The following is a 17,473-nucleotide window of genomic DNA, read 5'->3' as shown; positions in this document are numbered from 1 at the left end:
CCTGAGGGTGCGGATTAGTAAGAGCTATGAAACCCTCCTTCTCCAAGGGTCTCAGAGTTCCATTTTAGCTTTTAGTGCCAACTATAATCTCATTTTACTCATTTTTCATTTCACAAAAGCTCCCTTGGACTGCATCACCCCCTACAGCCCCAAAACTTCTGCAATCTAGTAGTACCAGGGCCAAATCAGTCAAAATATTTCCAGAATTTGAAGTCCCTCAATCAGCCCTCTAACCCCACTTCCAACTACTCCCCCATGCTATTCTTATTCAAAATTCAAATAACAGTGGGGATCCTAATGTCATCCAGATATCGCTCTCTGACTCCAAACCAAACTCCAATCCTAAAGATGGCCTTTTGAAATTTTTAGTGAGAAGACATAACAATTAAAGTCAATGGAATCCAAAGTCTTTGCTGTCAGTAACTGCACTCTTATGAATCCTGTCAGTGTTTATATATAACCTGAATGTCACAGAGTTTTCCTAGAGTAGAGACCAACTGAAGAAAGCAACCAACATCTCAGACTTTCTATAATCAAGGTAAAGCCTTATTTGGAGTACTGTCTGTCTCTGTTGACCATCTATGAATGCACATAAGTCAGAGAGGGGGGGGAAAAGAGAGATAAAATGGCAGCCACCAGTCCAAAGCCATTAACATCAGGAAATACTTCATGGCCAAAGTGGTGCTCTAAATCCAGGCCATAGCACTGCACTGCTTTCCAAACATAATTAATAATGACTTCGCTTGATCTACTCCCTCTTTATATCTCACAAGTTATTTCCAATATCTTGTAGCTGGCAAAAGTCTTGTCTCACAATGTGCCTTAACGATTTAGCTTTTTCCTTTTGTTTCCATGCACCTGATGGCTTGGATGTGTAATAGGATAGTAAAATCAGCCTGAGAAGTATCAAGGAGCAGCCCATCATGGTTGCCATTTTTATTATTAATTTATTTACTATTTAATCATCTTCTAAACATTTAGATTTTATTATTACGGGGCATTGCTTTACTGACTACAAAGATCAACTAGAGACTACTATGCCTAACATGCCATGAAAGACTACTATGTGGTTCTTCAGATTTTGTTAAACTTTAATTTAAATCTGCTCTTAAATAGCAATAGCACTTAGACTTATATGTCGCGCTTTACAGTGCTTTACAACCCTCTCTAAGTGTTTTACAGGGTCAGCATATTTTCCGTAACAATCTGGGTCCTCATTTACCAACCTCAGAAGGATGGAAGGCTAAGTCAATCTTGAGTCTGGTGAGATTCAAACTGCCAACTTGCAGGCAGTCGGCAGTCAGCAGAAGTACCTGCAGTACTGCATTCTAATCCCTGCACCACCACAGCTCTTAATCATAGCAAAATGTGAGGAATTATGGAACTTGAAACCCAACAATACCTGAGGACCTTTTTACCAGTTTCTGATTTTACCAGTTTCTGACCCCAACGAGGCCGTCGAAATGATGTCCCGGTGTTTAGAGGCCGTACGGGTCTGGATGGATGGCAACCGACTAAAACTCAACCCCTCCAAGACGGAGTGGCTGTGGCTTCCGGCCCCCCGGTTCAACCAGTTGTTTCCATCTCTGGCCATCGGGGGCGAGCAACTGGCCCCCGTGGAACGGGTGCGCAATTTGGGCGTCCTCCTGGATGCCCGGCTGTCCATGGATGACCATGTAACAGCCGTGGCAAGGGGGGCGTTCCATCAGGTTCGCCTGATGCGCCAATTGCGCCCCTTATTGGACCGGGATGCCCTACGCACAGTCACCCATGCGCTGGTGACGTCTCGCCTGGACTACTGCAATGCTCTCTACATGGGGCTTCCCTTGAGATGCACTCGGAGACTGCAGTTGGTCCAGAATGCGGCCGCGCGGGTGATTATGGGGAGGACTAGATACTCCCCTGTAACACCTCTCCTGCGCGAGCTGCACTGGCTTCCTGTAGTCTATCGGGTGCGTTTCAAGGTTTTGATTACGATCTTTAAAGCGCTTCATGGCACAGGACCTAGTTACATGCGGGATCGCATCCTGCCCAATCATCCCTACGACCAATCCGCTCACACAGAGAGGGACTTCTCCGGGTGCCGTCCACTAAACAGTGTCGGGGGGGCGACACCCAGGAGCAGAGCCTTCTCTGTGATGGGCCCAGCCCTGTGGAATGACCTCCCCCGTGACATCAGGATGACTTCCAATCTCCGCTCCTTCCGTGTACAGCTTAAGACCCACCTTTTTCAATTATCTGGCCTGGCTCAACCGTAGTTTTTTCTTATTCCTCCTGACAGTCCTTTTAAATTTTTAAATTGTGTTATTATTAAGGGGTATTTTAATGGCTGATTTTTAACATTCTTAATGTGATGTAATTGTTACCTCCTCCGTGCATTTATGTCTTTGTATATGTGTGGATTTGTTGTTTATGTGTTTGCACATATGTTTTTATGTTTTATATGTTTTATTGTACGCCCCCCCAAGTCCTTTTTGGAGAGGGAGTGGCTAATAAATTAATAATAATAATAATAATAATAATAATAATAATAATAATAATAATAATAATAATAATAATAATAATAATAATAATAATAATAATAATAATTATTATTATTATTATTATTATTATTATTATTATTATTATTATTATTATTATTATTATTATTATTATTATTATTATTATTATTATTATTATTATTATAAATTAGTATGCTGTGTGTAGAAGCAGTTAAGAAAAATAAGTGTCAGGGCAGTGTTTCTTCCTCTTTCCTAACATTCCTTCTCAGACTGATATGAAAGCAGTTTCCGAATTTTATTGAATGTGCTGATTGGCGTAATGCAATGATTTTGCAATGTAATGTAATGCAATGTTTTTCAGACACAGCAACTTTAAAATGTGTATACTTCTATTCCCATAATCCACAACCAGGATTCTGACTGAAAAATTTTGGAATCTGAATCCACATACCTTAAAGTTGCCAAGTTTATAAAACACTGACCAAGACTGCATACTCAGTTCTGCAGTATTTAATTTTTCTACCTAATTCTGGTATAAATATCAATGACAGGAATAAGAAATGAGCAGTTCTCAATATTTTTGAACCTAGATGCCTCCAGATCTCTGATAAGTGCTCATTATATTGCCTATTTTGCTGCTACCTATTCAAAACATAAAGGTTTCTTTTGCATAATTAACAAATAATTTATTCTTTAGTTTTATAATGCAATTACAGTTTATTCCCTTCCCTTTCATGAAAAAAAATCATCCTCAATTGGATCAATTTTGTTTTAAAATATTTATATCTAGCTTGCCCTTCAATATTAGGACTAAAATAAACATTTAACAAAGGCAGTATTAAAGTTTTAGTTTTTAAAAAATGAAAGGGTGGCAAGATAAGCATTAATGGGCAAAGTTGGCAGGACTATCTCTTTAATTAAAATTACAAAATAAAGTGTTTCTCTGATGCATTAAGGGAAAAAGTCTGCAATACTTCATTCTGTTAATGACACATTACTGGCAGATCTAGCAATAAAAATAAACAATTCAGTCTACATGCTAAGCAAAAAAACAGTGTATTTCAAAGCTATCTAAAATCAAAGAGATCATTATAACCATGTTTAAAAATAAACACTACAATGTCCATCAACACCAGCATGACTGATCAACTATCAGGGATGAAGGGCACCATAATCCAAAAGAGCTGGAAGACATGAGGGTGAAAGCTATTTTATTAATGAAAGTTAAGCACATTCTCTTTTGCACATGGCTTCTAATGCTGCCACTTGATGAACAGGAAAAAAAAACTGTATCTGTTTTAAACCTTTTTTTAAGTATATCATGTTTACAAGACACATAGCTCCGGATATTTCTTTACACTTTCTGTTGGGGTTTTGCTTATATAAATACTCAATTGTTAAATGGGATTTGCATGGAACAAGTGCTGAATTATTAAACCTTGATTTCAGTTGAAATTAAACAAAAAGTACAGCAGAAATACTGGCCCACAGTGGTCATTTTCAGATGTCTTGGTCTAATTCTTGGTATTAATGTTTATTTTCATGTGGATAGGAGTCTAAATTAATAATTTAATGTCTGGTCTTCCTTCACTCTCTTCTGCAGAGATCTGAATAATGTGCTGCCAAATGAAGATATTCTGGGAACTTGGGAACTTAAAGTCAGAATTAGCAAAGATATTCCAGGCTAATGCAGACCAGTTGTACATGCCCAATTCCTCTTTAACTGGCTTGAATTCAGTCGGAATTCAGTCAGCAATGCCTTAAGTACTCTAAGCAAGCGACATGTATTTTATATTCCATTATTCAAACATATCTCCCAACTTCAGTAATAATATCTCTTACTGTCCAAAGATTTTTAATATTGCTTCTCATTTTAGCTACACTTACTCTGAGTTTCTTGATTTTAATAACTAGCACTGTTCTACAAGTAATATTAATTACTATTGCTGTTTCCTTTTCCACTGCTAATCAGTAGTGGAGGATTTTCAGTCCAGATAAAAATACAAGAAATGCATTGTTTAAATAACTAATTAAAATCATCCCACAAATTAATCTTTAAGAAAGGCTTACTGCTGCTGTGAGACGAGCAAGAATTTCTGCATTGCTTTCAGCTGTTTCTTCTATTCTTCTGTTATCCCTTTTGAAACAAAAAGCAAATAAAAGCTCATAGTATATCTGAGGTGTAAGGTTGGTCTGAATTCCCTGAAGACACAGGAAAACAGAGAAATAGACTGCTATGACTAAGACATAATGCTTAGGTTTGCCAATGTAATATCTCTGCTACACAAATTGCACTGGCTGTCATTTTCCTTCCAGATACAATGCAAGGTTCTGGTTATCATCTTTAAAACCCAACACTGGGTCAGGTTATCTGGATGAATGCTTCTTCCTAAGGACATTTACCCATTCTATCAGATCAGATAGGTGGGCACGCTCCTAATCCCTTCTCTTAAACATTACCATATTATGAAACTAGGAAGTGTGCCTTTTCATAGCAGCCCCTGCCCTGTATAACCTTCCTTTTGAAGTTTGGCAGGCCTTTACCCTCCTAGTCTTCCAAAAAGCTCTTTTCCCATATGTGCTGGGAAGATATGTGGTGGATGAGAGGATTTTATGAGGAACTGTATGTTGAAAGTTAGCTTTAGTACTAGAGGTTTTTTATTAATGTTTATGGTTTTAATATATTTATATATTATATTATTTTGTTATTGGTGTTTTAATTGCTGATTGGGAACCGGCCAGATCTTAATACAAGATAGATGGCTATATAAATCTTGTAACTAAATAATATAAATGATTAAAATGTTTCTAACACCAGTACAACTAAATGCCTTTATTTTTATCAAATATGTTTATATTAAGAAAATATAATGTTGTAGGTTCGTTATTACGTTTCCTGGAATGGCATAACTGAACAGCAACTTTAATTTAAGAATGGCACCCCAAGGAAATAAACTCTTCAGTTTAATTTCAAGGAAGAAGAATTAAAGTTATAAACCCCAATTATTAACTTCTGGTGATCAACAGATGGAATCAAGAAAGCCACCGACTTTGCCTCCAGCGAATAAATGACATAAAATACAAGGAACCCAGCAGATTGTTGTATTTTATGTTTTAATCTCAGTTTGTCCAATCAGTAAATTTCTTATTTCTTTTAAATCTCATGTTCCGCTGTCCTTTCTCTATTTGTCATTACCTGCTGATTATTTTAACAGTCCTGCTTTTTAATTTAGCATTATTTTAAAGTAGCATGATGTGATAAAGCACATATATTGTCCTAATCTTGATTCTTTAATCAATATTATTAAATAACCACAAAAATACAGATTTATATTATGGTGGTGGTGGTTGAGGTCACGGTAAATTAAGCCAAAACTATACAGCCTCGATTATGACATTAATGCTATCTGTACACCTAATTTTGTATTAGGTTTGATGTCTTTTGCCCATCACTTAATGCAAAACTAATTTCTAATTGAGATCGAGATAGTGACCTTTCAGTTTAACTAAAATTGCTTTAAAATGAGGAAAAATATAACATGCAGGCTTGTTAGATACTGTGGTTACTTGATTATGAAGATACATAAGTAGCACCAGGCTTTATAAAATGTAGAAAGCAGAAAATAAAATGATAGGGTTTATTGTTATTCACAAGCAAATATCCTGTTCATATATAATGTTACATGTTAAGAGGGTGATGAAGCGCCATAGGAGACGTCTAGAGAGCAGGTGGAGGTCCTCACGCTCCGAATCTGATCGAACACAGGTAAGAGCCTACTTACGGACCTACCTTGTGGCATTAAGGGCGGCCAAACATAGATATTGCGCTGCTCTTATTGCGTCCGCGGATAACCGCCCTGCCGCCCTGTTTAGGGTGACCCGCTCCCTCTTGTCACAGAGGTCGCAGGGGGCACCCTTGCAGGGCAGAGCAGAGGAGTTTGGGGAATATCTGCAGGATAAAATCGCTCAGATCCGGAGCGGATGGGCCCCCCTCAGTGGACCGGACGGGCCGCCAACAGCGAGTCTTGTGAGACCATCCTGGGAGGAGTTTGATTCTGTTGCCCCCGAGGATTTGGATAGGTTGCATGGACGGCTGCGACCCACCACATGTTTAATGGACCCGTGTCCCTCCTGGTTGGTACTGGCATCTTGGGAGGTGACCCGAGGCTGGCTTCTGGGCCTGGTGAATGCCTCATTGGGTGAGGGATCCTTACCAACCGCCTTGAAGGAGGCGGTGGTAAGGCCCTTACTTAAGAGGCCTTCACTCGACCCAATGGAGCTAGCTAACTATCGTCCAGTCTCCAACCTTCCGTTTCTAGCGAAGGTTGTTGAGAATGTGGTGGCGCAGCAGTTTCCACGACACCTTGACGAATCCGAGTATCTAGACTCACACCAGTCCGGCTTCCGACCCGGGCACAGCACAGAGACAGCCTTGGTCGCGTTGGTTGATGATCTCTGGAGGGCCAGAGATAGAGGTTGTTCCTCTATCCTGGTCCTATTAGACCTCTCGGTGGCTTTTGATACCATTGACCATGGTATCCTATTGCGCCGTTTGGAGGGGATAGGAGTCGGAGGTACCGTTTTGCGGTGGTTCGGCTCCTACCTCTCCGACCGGAGGCAATGTGTGTTGACAGGGGGACAGAGGTCGACCCCGAGGCCACTCACTTGTGGAGTGCCACAGGGGTCGGTCCTCTCGCCTCTCCTGTTCAACACATATGTGAAGCCGCTGGGTGAGATCATCCGTGGTTTTGGGGTTGAGTATCACCTCTACGCTGATGATACTCAGCTGTATATTTCAACCCCAAACCACCCCAACGAGGCTGTCGAAGTGATGTCCCGGTGCTTGGAAGCCGTCGGGGTCTGGATGGGGGACAACAGACTTAAACTCAACCCCTCCAAGACCGAGTGGCTGTGGCTACCGGCACCTCGGTTCAGCCAGCTGATTCCATCGCTGGCCATAGGGGGCGAACAATTGCCCCCTGTGGAACGGGCAGGCAATTTGGGCGTCCTCCTTGATGCCCGGCTGTCAATGGATGACCATGTGGCAGCTGTGGCGAGGGGGGCGTTCCACCAGGTTCGCCTGGTGCGCCAATTGCGCCCCCTACTGGACCGGGATGCCCTACGCGCGGTCACTCATGCGCTGGTGACGTCCCGCCTGGATTCTGCAATGCTCTCTACGTGGGGCTGCCCTTGGGACGCGCCCAGAGACTACAGTTAGTTCAGAACGCAGCCGCGCGGGCTGTGATGGGGAGTACGAGGTACTCCCACGTAACACCTCTCCTGCGCGAGCTGCACTGGCTACCTGTGGTTTTTCGGGTGCATTTCAAGGTGCTGATTACCATCTTTAAAGCGCTCCATGGCACGGGACCTAGTTACTTGCGGGATCGCATCCTCCCACATACATCCCTGCGGCCAATTCGCTCACACAGGGAGGGACTTCTCCTGGTGCCGTCCACTAGGCAATGCCAACGGGCGACACCAAGGAGTAGGGCCTTCTCTGTGATGGGCCCAACCCTCTGGAATGACCTCCCCCCCGACATTAGAACCACTTCTGACCTCCGCTCCTTCCGGCAAAAATTGAAGACTCACCTGTTCCGATTAGCAGGCCTGGCATAATTACAACTGTCCCTCCTGGCAAATGTATTATTATCTGGTTATCTTAGGGGTTTTTTAATTTGTTGTGTTTGTTTTAGTGATTTAAAACTTATATTTATATTAGCTTTGTACAGTTCTTTTAATTGCATTTTAACCTCCTCCAAACTGTACATATTTAACTATTTAACTTTTTTATTGTATTTTGTGATATTCTCTATGGACTGTACACCGCCCCGAGTCCCTTCTGGGAGAGGGGGTGGTCTAGAAGCACTAAAATTAAATTATTAAGTTTATACCTAATGTTTATACCTTGATTCCTATATAAAGCTAAATCGTAAGAAAAGTAATACTCTTTTTAACATAATGGGTTAGATTTATTTTTATAAACCTAAATACAGTATATAGTCATTTTTACAATGGTATTAACGGTATATTGGTATTTATATATAATATTTCACACTGATTTAAGTTTTTTTTTTAAAACAATTACTTGCAATATTTTTAAATTTTATTAAACTGTTTGAAAAGGTAAATCATAAGAAATGGACTCATAACATGCTGTAAAATTCAAAACATATAATGTATATGTGAAGCAAATCAGTCAGTAATGAATAGAAATATACTTACAGCTTACACATATTCATCCTTGGAGAAGTAACAACCACCATCTTCAGTAGAAATTTCACACCGTTTTTCCATCCTTTTTCTCCTTCATATTCACAGAATAGGTATGTGCATTCATCAGATGAGAACTGGTAGAAAACATACCTGTCTAGAAAATGTATCTGCTTATCCACTGTTTAAAGAAAAGAGGAAAAATGATTATTGATTTATATGGCTCTTTCCTGATTATCGCAAGTCAAATATATACATGCACGTTTCGTCTACAATTCATCAAGTGGAAAGGCCTGGCAATTTGTGTATAAACTTGAAAACTATACAGAGTTAGGGGACTATTTGTATGACGGAACTCCCTCCCCAAGAATTCCAGTCCTGTAGACTATTCGGAAAATGGCATAAACCAAAAGGAAACAAAATTTCCAAACCACTGCAAGACAAATAACATGAGTGTGTTTACATCATGTTTTTCAACCACAGCAACCTCCAACATGCTGGCTAAGGCTCAGAAACCAACTGGTCTATGTAGTCAATTTGAAAAAGATTGCAAAGACCAATATACATATGCTAACCAATTATTTCTTCACAAGTTTTTGTGTAGGTAGAAGACCAGTGAAGCGTTCCCCAAATAGCATTTTATTACTTATCAGCTATCAGTGAGTTATGCCTCTTTTTTAAAAAAATCATTTTCTAAAAAACTCTTTTATGATAAGTCACCTATGAAGTCTGTATCTGTTCATTACAAGCTGCTAGTTAGGAATATTATATAACAAAGCCATGTTAACTGTTGTGGCGCAGCCGTTGCCGTTGCCACCAGACTCCGAGAGTGAGGGTCCCTACGAGTCAGCCCCAGAGGAGATGGGGGACCCTGGACAGGGTTCGGACGCTGAGCAGGGATCCGAGAGTCTGGTCGGCCACCAGGAGGCGCCTGAGGCATGGAGCAGCGGTGAGAGGGGGGCTCCCGATGCCATGCCTTGGAGCAGCGGGGAAGACTCACGAGACAGTGAGTCAGAACTCAGCAGGGAGTTTCTGGACGCCCGTTACCGCCGCGCTCATAGACGCAAGGAGCGTGGGCGTAATTATAGGCGGTAAAGAGCTCTCAGCTGCTGTTTGGGAGGCTCCCTTTCCAGGTTATAAAAGGGTTGACTGTGCATACGCCCTTTGCAGCAGTCAACAGAAGACTTATGCCAGAAGTTCTAGTCTAGAATTCTAGCAAGCTGGATAGCTGCTTTTGTGTTCTGTTCCTGTGAGTTTTGTCTTGGCGGCTTGCTGCCACGGAACCTCTTGTTTGTTTGTGCAATAAACCTTGTTCCCTTGTACTGTTCCGGAGTGTGTGTTCTGTGTGGGCAACGGAGGAAGGGGTGTCAGAACAGTTAACTAAGAAACAATTCTAACAGTATACACTCAAATGAAACAGTTCCATTTTGTATTGTAGAACTTGTTCACTGAGAGGAAAAAATAAACTGCATGCATATTCTGAGCATACAGCTTACAATAGGATTGTAACAAACTCTTACTGAAAAGTAGCTCTACTTTAGCATGGCTTGAACAAAACAAAACAAAACTCATGCAACAAATATGCTGATGGATGAATCTGCATTAATTATATTTCTATTCAAGCCCCATGTTGCAAAAACTTCTCATGTTAGTGAAGAAAAAGATATCTTAAGTGTTTTTCAAGATTCATGCTGAACTCATTCAATAAAGATTCAAAGCATGAAACATTACATTAAGCAAGTCATAATCAAGAAAAGATAAACACCATAGCAAAAATCAATATAAAAATATGTAGAGGAGAGATGAACAAGAGGTTCAGTTATAAATAAAGAAGGTGGATGGAGATGCCAGACTTAGCCATGGCTTAGATATCTGGATGGGTCCAAGATAAATATGGTAACACATGAAAAAAGGTGAACACAGATATATATCAAAGCTATGTATTTGTTAATGTGTGTGGACTTGGCTGCCACCTTTGAATAGAAGAAGACAGCTGTCTTCCCCAAAGGGCCTTACTATCAAAAAATATCATTAAAGTGATTGAAAAGGAGGAATAGGTAAATAATAGGAAGAGAAATGCATATTGTCAAAAAATATTTTCAATTACCATAAGCATACAGTGAAACTGCTATCCAGATTTTAGAAATTTAGTGGAAATAATATCTAGAAAATGATGATAAAAATAACCAGGGTGATACATTTTATGAAAATTGGCATGTACTTTCACGGGCATCAATATATGGCAAATGTATCATTGTAATTATCCAGAATGTGAAAGATACAAATGTATGATGATGATGATGATGATGATGATGATGATGATGATGATGATAATAATAATAATAATAATAATAATAATAATAATAATAATAATAATAATAATAATAATAATAAATAATTTTATTTCTAGACCGCACCCTTTCCTTGGCAGGACTCGGGGCGGTGTACAGTCATGTTAAAACCATATACAAATACATAGGCAGAAACGTAGACGTAGACGTAGACATAAACGTAGACATAAACGTAGACGGAGGAGGTAAAAAATATACTGTACAATTCTTAATTAAAATACAAATACTATTAAAATTCCCTTAAAAAATTCCCCAATAAAATGTTTAAAATGTTTGCCAGGAGGTGGAAGATGGAACTATCAATCGGTTAAGCCAGCTAGTCGGAACAGGTGAGTCTTGAGCTTCTGTCGGAAGGAGCGGAGGTCATTAGTAGTTCTAATATCGGGAGGGAGGTCATTCCAGAGGGTTCGGCCCATCACAGAGAAGGCTCTACTCCTAGGCATCACCCGCTGGCACTGCTTGGCAGATGGCACCTGGAGGAGTCCCTCTCTGTGAGAGCGGATAGGTCGTAGAGATGTATGAGGTGAGATGTGGTCCCGCAGGTAACTAGGTCCCATGCCATGGAGCGCTTTGAAGATAGTAACCAAGACTTTGAAACGCACCCGAAAAACCACAGGCAGCCAGTGCAGCTCGCGCAGGAATGGTGTTATATGGGAGTATCTTGATCCTCCCATGATAACCCGCACGGCCGCATTCTGAACTAGCTGTAGTCTTCGGGTGCATCTCAAGGGGAGCCCCATGTAGAGAGCATTGCAGTAGTCCAGGCGAGACGTCACCAGCGCATGAGTGACTGTGCATAGGGCGTCCCGATCCAATAGGGGGCGCAATTGACGCACCAGACGAACCTGGTGGAACGCCCCCCTCGCCACGGCTGTCAGATGGTCATCCATTGACAGCCGGGCATCAAGGAGGACGCCCAAATTGCGCGCCCGTTCCACGGGGGGCAATAATTCGTCCCCTATGGCCAGTGATGGCGTCAACTGGTTAAATCGGGGCGCCGGTAGCCACAGCCACTCAGTCTTGGAAGGGTTGAGCTTAAGTCTGTTGTCCCCCATCCAGACCCGCAAAGCTTCCAAACACCGGGACATTTCGACGGCCTCGTTGGGGTGGTTTGGGGTGGAAATGTACAGCTGTGTATCATCAGCGTACAGATGGTATCCAACCCCAAAACCACGGATGATCTCACCCAGCGGCTTCATGTATGTGTTGAACAGGAGGGGCGAGAGGACCGAACCCTGAGGCACCCCACAAGTGAGTGGCCTCAGGGTCGACCTCTGCTCCCCTGCCAACACACACTGCATCCGGTCGGAGAGATAGGAGCGGAACCACCGCAGAACGGTGCCCCCCACGCCCATCTCTTCCAGCCGGCGCAATAAGATACCATGGTCGATGGTATCGAAAGCCACTGATAGATCTAATAGGACCAGGATACAGGAACAACCCCTATCTCTGGCCCTCCATAGATCATCTACCAAGGCGACCAAGGCCGTCTCCGTGCTGTGACCGGGTCGAAAGCCGGACTGGCGCGGGTCAAGATAGACTGCTTCCTCCAGGTGACGTGGGAACTGTTGCGCCACCACACTCTCTACAACTTTCGCTAAAAAGGGAAGGTTGGAGACAGGACGGTAATTAGCTAGTTCCTCCGGATCCAAGGAAGGCCTCTTGAGCAGGGGCCTCACCACCGCCTCTTTCAAGGCGGTCGGCAAGGATCCCTCCTCCAGTGAAGCGTTCACCAGACCCAGGAGCCAGCCTCGTGTAACCTCCCAGGATGCCAGTACAAGCCAGGAGGGACACGGGTCCAGTAAACATGAGGTGACTCGCAGTCACCCACGTAACCTGTCCAAGTCCTCGGGGGCAACAGAGTCAAACTCCTCCCAGCATGGTGTCTCAAGACTTGCTTCCGACGTCTCCCCTGGTCCACTGAAGGGGGCCCATCCACTCCGGATCTGATCGATTTTGTCCTGCAGATATTCCCCAAACTCCTCTGCTCTACCCTGCAAAGGGGCTTCCCGCGACCTCTGAAATAAGAGAGAGCGGGTCACCCGAAACAGGGCGGCAGGGCGGTTATCCGCGGACGCAATAAGAACGGCACAGTGTCTGCGTTTGGCCGCTTTTAGAGCCACAAGGAAGGTCCGTAAATAGGCTCTTACCTGTGTTCGGTCAGATTCGGAGCGTGAGGACCTCCACCTGCTTTCTAGGCATCTCTTGTGGCGTTTCATCATCCTCAGCTCCTCGGTAAACCAAGGAGCCAGGGTGGTTCGTTGCCGCAAGAGAGGCCGCAAAGGCGCTACCCGGTCCAAGGCCCCCGTAGCCGCCTGATTCCAAGCGGCCACTAGGTCCTCCGTCCGGGAGCGGGTCAAGGCTACAGGAAGTGGCCCAAGCTCCGTCTGGAACCTATTCGGTTCCATCAGTCGCTTGGGGCAGAACCATCTGGGACAATCAGGTTCTGCCTCCCCGCGGTGGGGGGTAGCGCTGGGGAAGTCGAGCCGGAGAGAAGAGTGGTCTGACCATGACAAGGGTGTGATAACTAGATCCCCTATTCCCAGATCACTCGTCCACTGTCCAGATACAAAAACAAGGTCCAGTGTGTGTCCACCCTCGTGTGTGGGGCCCTGAATTAATTGGGACAGGTCCATGGCTGTCATGGAAGCCATGAACTCCCGGGCCACCTCGGATGCTTCACCCGTCGACGGCAGATTGAAATCCCCCATAACCACAAGTTTGGGGGTATCAACTGCCGTCTCCGCGATCAGCTCGAGGAGCTCGGGCAGGGCCGCTGATGCATAGCGAGGAGCCAAGTATACAATCAGCAAGCCCAACTGCCTCCCTGGGCCCCATTTCACACCAAGGGACTCACACCCAGAGATCTGTGGCACAGTGAACTCCCTCGGTTCCAGACTCTCCCGTATAATTACCGCCACCCCACCACCCTTACCCTGGGCCCGCGGCTGATGAAATGCACGGTAACCTGGTGGGCACATCTCCACGAGGGGCAAACCACCCTCGTGGCCCAGCCAGGTCTCCGTTATCCCTGCAAGGTCCGGCTCCCCCTCTGAGATCAACTCATTAATGAGGGGGGCCTTGTTAACAACGGACCTTGCATTGCAAAGCATCAGCAGGCCCTGGCTCTGTAGGTCCTGACCACCTAGGCTGCGAGGGTTGGTACAAGCGACCGGGCGTGTCCAACAGCCACGGTCTCCCAACCGACTACGGGATTTTGTTCGGTCATCGCATCCACCCCTCCCCACGACCGTTGGAATAAAACAGCCCTCTGTAGGAATGTCATTTTCCCTCCCCCTCCACACTCCGCTCACTTCCTCCTTGACCTCACCTGTTCGCCTGGCTACAATCCTCCTCCTGGCCTGATCCCTCCCACCCATCCTGGAACCCCCTAAAAAGGATAAAAAGCATTTAGTTAAAAAAAACCTGAGTCTTCGCTTCCTCCACCTCTCGGGGTTAACAAACCAGTCATTAAGGTGGGCCCTTGAGAGGGCGAAGGGCCATGTCTGCGAGAGGGGGGACTCCCGCAGCTGGAGCAAATCCGATCTCAAATATATGCTGGAATATATGCTGGAAGCGATGCAACCAGGGCCAGGGTGCCATGGATGTTAAAATGAGTCAGCAGGCCAGGTTCCACATCAGATGATGAATAAAGGGACAATGAGAAGACAGTAGAAAGACGGTAAAAAAGATGGAGGCCGGGAGGGATAAAGGGAGACTATATTCAAAATAATGCCCCTTCTTTTTATTTTTTATTTTTGTATATATTGTCACTCTAATGCTCCAATAAAGAGGAAAACAAGAGAAATCTAATGCTTTGCACAACAGATTGGACTTGCTACTGTAAAACTGACCTGTAAACACAATTCCCATATTCAGTAGTAACTGCCAGATACCAGCTGCTGTAGATCTGCTGTTAATGAAAGTACAGCACTTCAAAAGCCAGTCTACCAGTTCAGATCCAATGCAACTTTGCCTAACAAAACAAAGACCAAAGTTATAATTCTGAAGCATTTACAAGAAAGTATGTTCATGCTGATGTCAGGCTTATATTTTAATAAACATACATTGTACTTTATCACAATGAAAGACATTTACCTAAACTGAAATCCAGCACATATTTAATGAATCCAGGTGACACAAATGATGAGCATGCTTTTATATCTAACTTTGCAGTTTAATATAATTGTGTTCACTCCAAAGATTGGTTACATGACAACATCTGCCATGGAGTTTACATATTCAGAAGAAGTAGCTATCAAAACAGCCGCTTGAATCTCTGTGTGGCTTCCGTGAGTCATCTCTATTAGAATAGCTGTTGAATTAAAATCTATCTAGAAAATGCTGAGAGCCTTGATGTGCTGAATTTTCCAGGAGCAAATCCAAAGTTAAACTTTTTGCAGAGGCCTAACAGCTACATGACTCCAGCTGTACCTATTGTCCTCTAAACAAAGACCCAAAAAGAGATGTTGAGATTAACTTAGTTCATATATGTACATCGTAAATCCTTTATTAGCCTTAATTCTTCCTTTTGCTTTGTTTTTCATACTTTATACAACCTGATAAGGGACGTTCAGGTATTCTAATCCAGTACTTCTTCACAGCTGGATAGTTAAGAGTGCCACAAGAAAAAAATCTGTCTAATTTGGGGATTTTCAAACTGTAGATCAGGGCTGTCAAACTTGATCGCGTCACGGGCTGTATTGTGATGTATCACAATGTTTTTTTTTCCTTTGCTGAGCTGGGGTGGGCATGGCTTCCATAGGCTGTATCCAGCCCGTGGGCCACCAGTTTGACAGCCTGTTATAGATCATGACTCAAAGCTTGAAGTAAAGTCTGACACAGCTTTAGCTCTGCCTCCAGAAGTCTCATGGATCATTCCCTCCTTCCTACATTGTCCACAGTGTCTACTAGCCCAAATTCACAAGGTTCATCAGATGTTGTGTGCTGTGAACCTGGAATCACTAAATAAGATTCCATAAAAATATCAGTTCCCTTCTAGTTATTTCTCATTGCCTTTTGTGCTTGCAGTTATAGGGGCAAGAATGAGAAGAAACAAGATTTCCACATGATCCCAGGCAGCAAATATGCTTGGCAACAGAATTGAAAGTGCTCGCCTCAAACAGGGACACCTGCTGCAAGAAAATTAGAAGAGGAAGGGTGTACGTGATACATTGGCCCAGTGGTGAACAATTTATTCTGAGCGATTGGTTTCCTTGCTATAGCACTCAAATGAAAGATGAGATGAATCTACCTACTGCAAATATGCTTTTGCTGATTGGTCACCTATTTATTTGATCAACTAAACTGGTTTGTTCTCTTTTCTATGCATATACACTGCACATACACACCCAGCGGCTTCATGTATGTGTTGAACAGACACTAACTCACAATCAAACACTATGCTAAGGCAACAAAATCCAGATAAAAATCACTAAATGGTAGCAAGATATTAGACTTCTGAATCTTTCTAGTGATTGCACACACTTCCATAGTCCAGATCCAATTCTAATTCAGCTGTTTAGCACCATTCAGTCTCAGTAATCAGTCAGATATGTTACGAAGAAATCTGCTAATGTTTACTGTTGTCACAGAAACCCTGGTTGGCTGTAATCCCAATTTATCTCCTCCCCCGCCCCTCTAATGTATCTTACTGTGAGCATTTCAAGGAAGTTAGCTATAAAACCACTCAGTTTTGGGGGAGGCTAATAGCATATCTTTTTAAGCATTTGAGTGGTTTCTAGGTTCTTGGAAAATAGTAATACCAACAAATATCCTCAAAAGAGCAATTAAAGTACTATTTGGTAATAATTATTTGAGACACAACAGGTGTATACACTACTTGGACCACTGGCAGAACTTGTTCTCATTCTGCCTGGACAGGAAAACATATGGAAAGTTCTGGCAAGACTCTGCTTTTGCCTGTGCAAGCCTCATGGCTTTGAAACTCACATTTGAATCCAAAATACAGGAATGCAGGAACTACCAAAATTAGGAAGGGAGGTTAGTTAGACAAGCTACCCTATAGATTATCTATTTAACCTAAGACTTAAGGGAGTTCTAGCAAGGCTCCGACTTTGGATGCACAAGCATCGTATGAAACACAAAACTGGAACACTGCCAGAATTTGTTCTGATGAGCCAGCAAAAAGTCAGAATTTTCTACAGTTGCTGGAATAAACTGCTAATGTTGATCCAATAAAAATGTGTAGTCAAAATGAGACTGACCCTTTCAAAATAAAACCCAAATTTCAAAATTATATAAAACTGATCAGGTTTATCATTCTCACTGAAAATATGTTTCTAAATCTATTGATGTATTGTTTACAATAGATTATTTTATAACATTAAAAGGCTCATTTTTACTTTAACATACAGATTACTATTGAATAATTAAAGGTAGTATATATAT

General features: G+C 42.8%; 1 protein-coding gene across 1 annotated transcript in view; it reads right to left on the bottom strand.

Moving 5' to 3' along the window:
* The window catches only part of RAPGEF5 (Rap guanine nucleotide exchange factor 5), a 135,656-nt gene that overhangs the window by 95,197 nt on the left and 22,986 nt on the right, over positions 1–17,473 (bottom strand). Inside the window, exons 4-6 of the mRNA XM_081971446.1 lie at positions 14,917–15,038; positions 8,724–8,892; positions 4,572–4,638 (exon numbers count right to left, since the gene is read on the bottom strand). Of these exons, the coding sequence (XP_081827572.1) occupies positions 4,572–4,638; positions 8,724–8,892; positions 14,917–15,038 (358 nt within the window). The remainder of the gene's footprint in view (positions 1–4,571; positions 4,639–8,723; positions 8,893–14,916; positions 15,039–17,473) is intronic.

The sequence above is a fragment of the Natrix helvetica genome, assembly GCF_964273705.1.
Source record: "Natrix helvetica genome assembly, chromosome: Z".
NCBI lineage: Eukaryota > Metazoa > Chordata > Lepidosauria > Squamata > Natricidae > Natrix > Natrix helvetica.
This window is presented reverse-complemented; position numbering and strand designations above follow the sequence as displayed.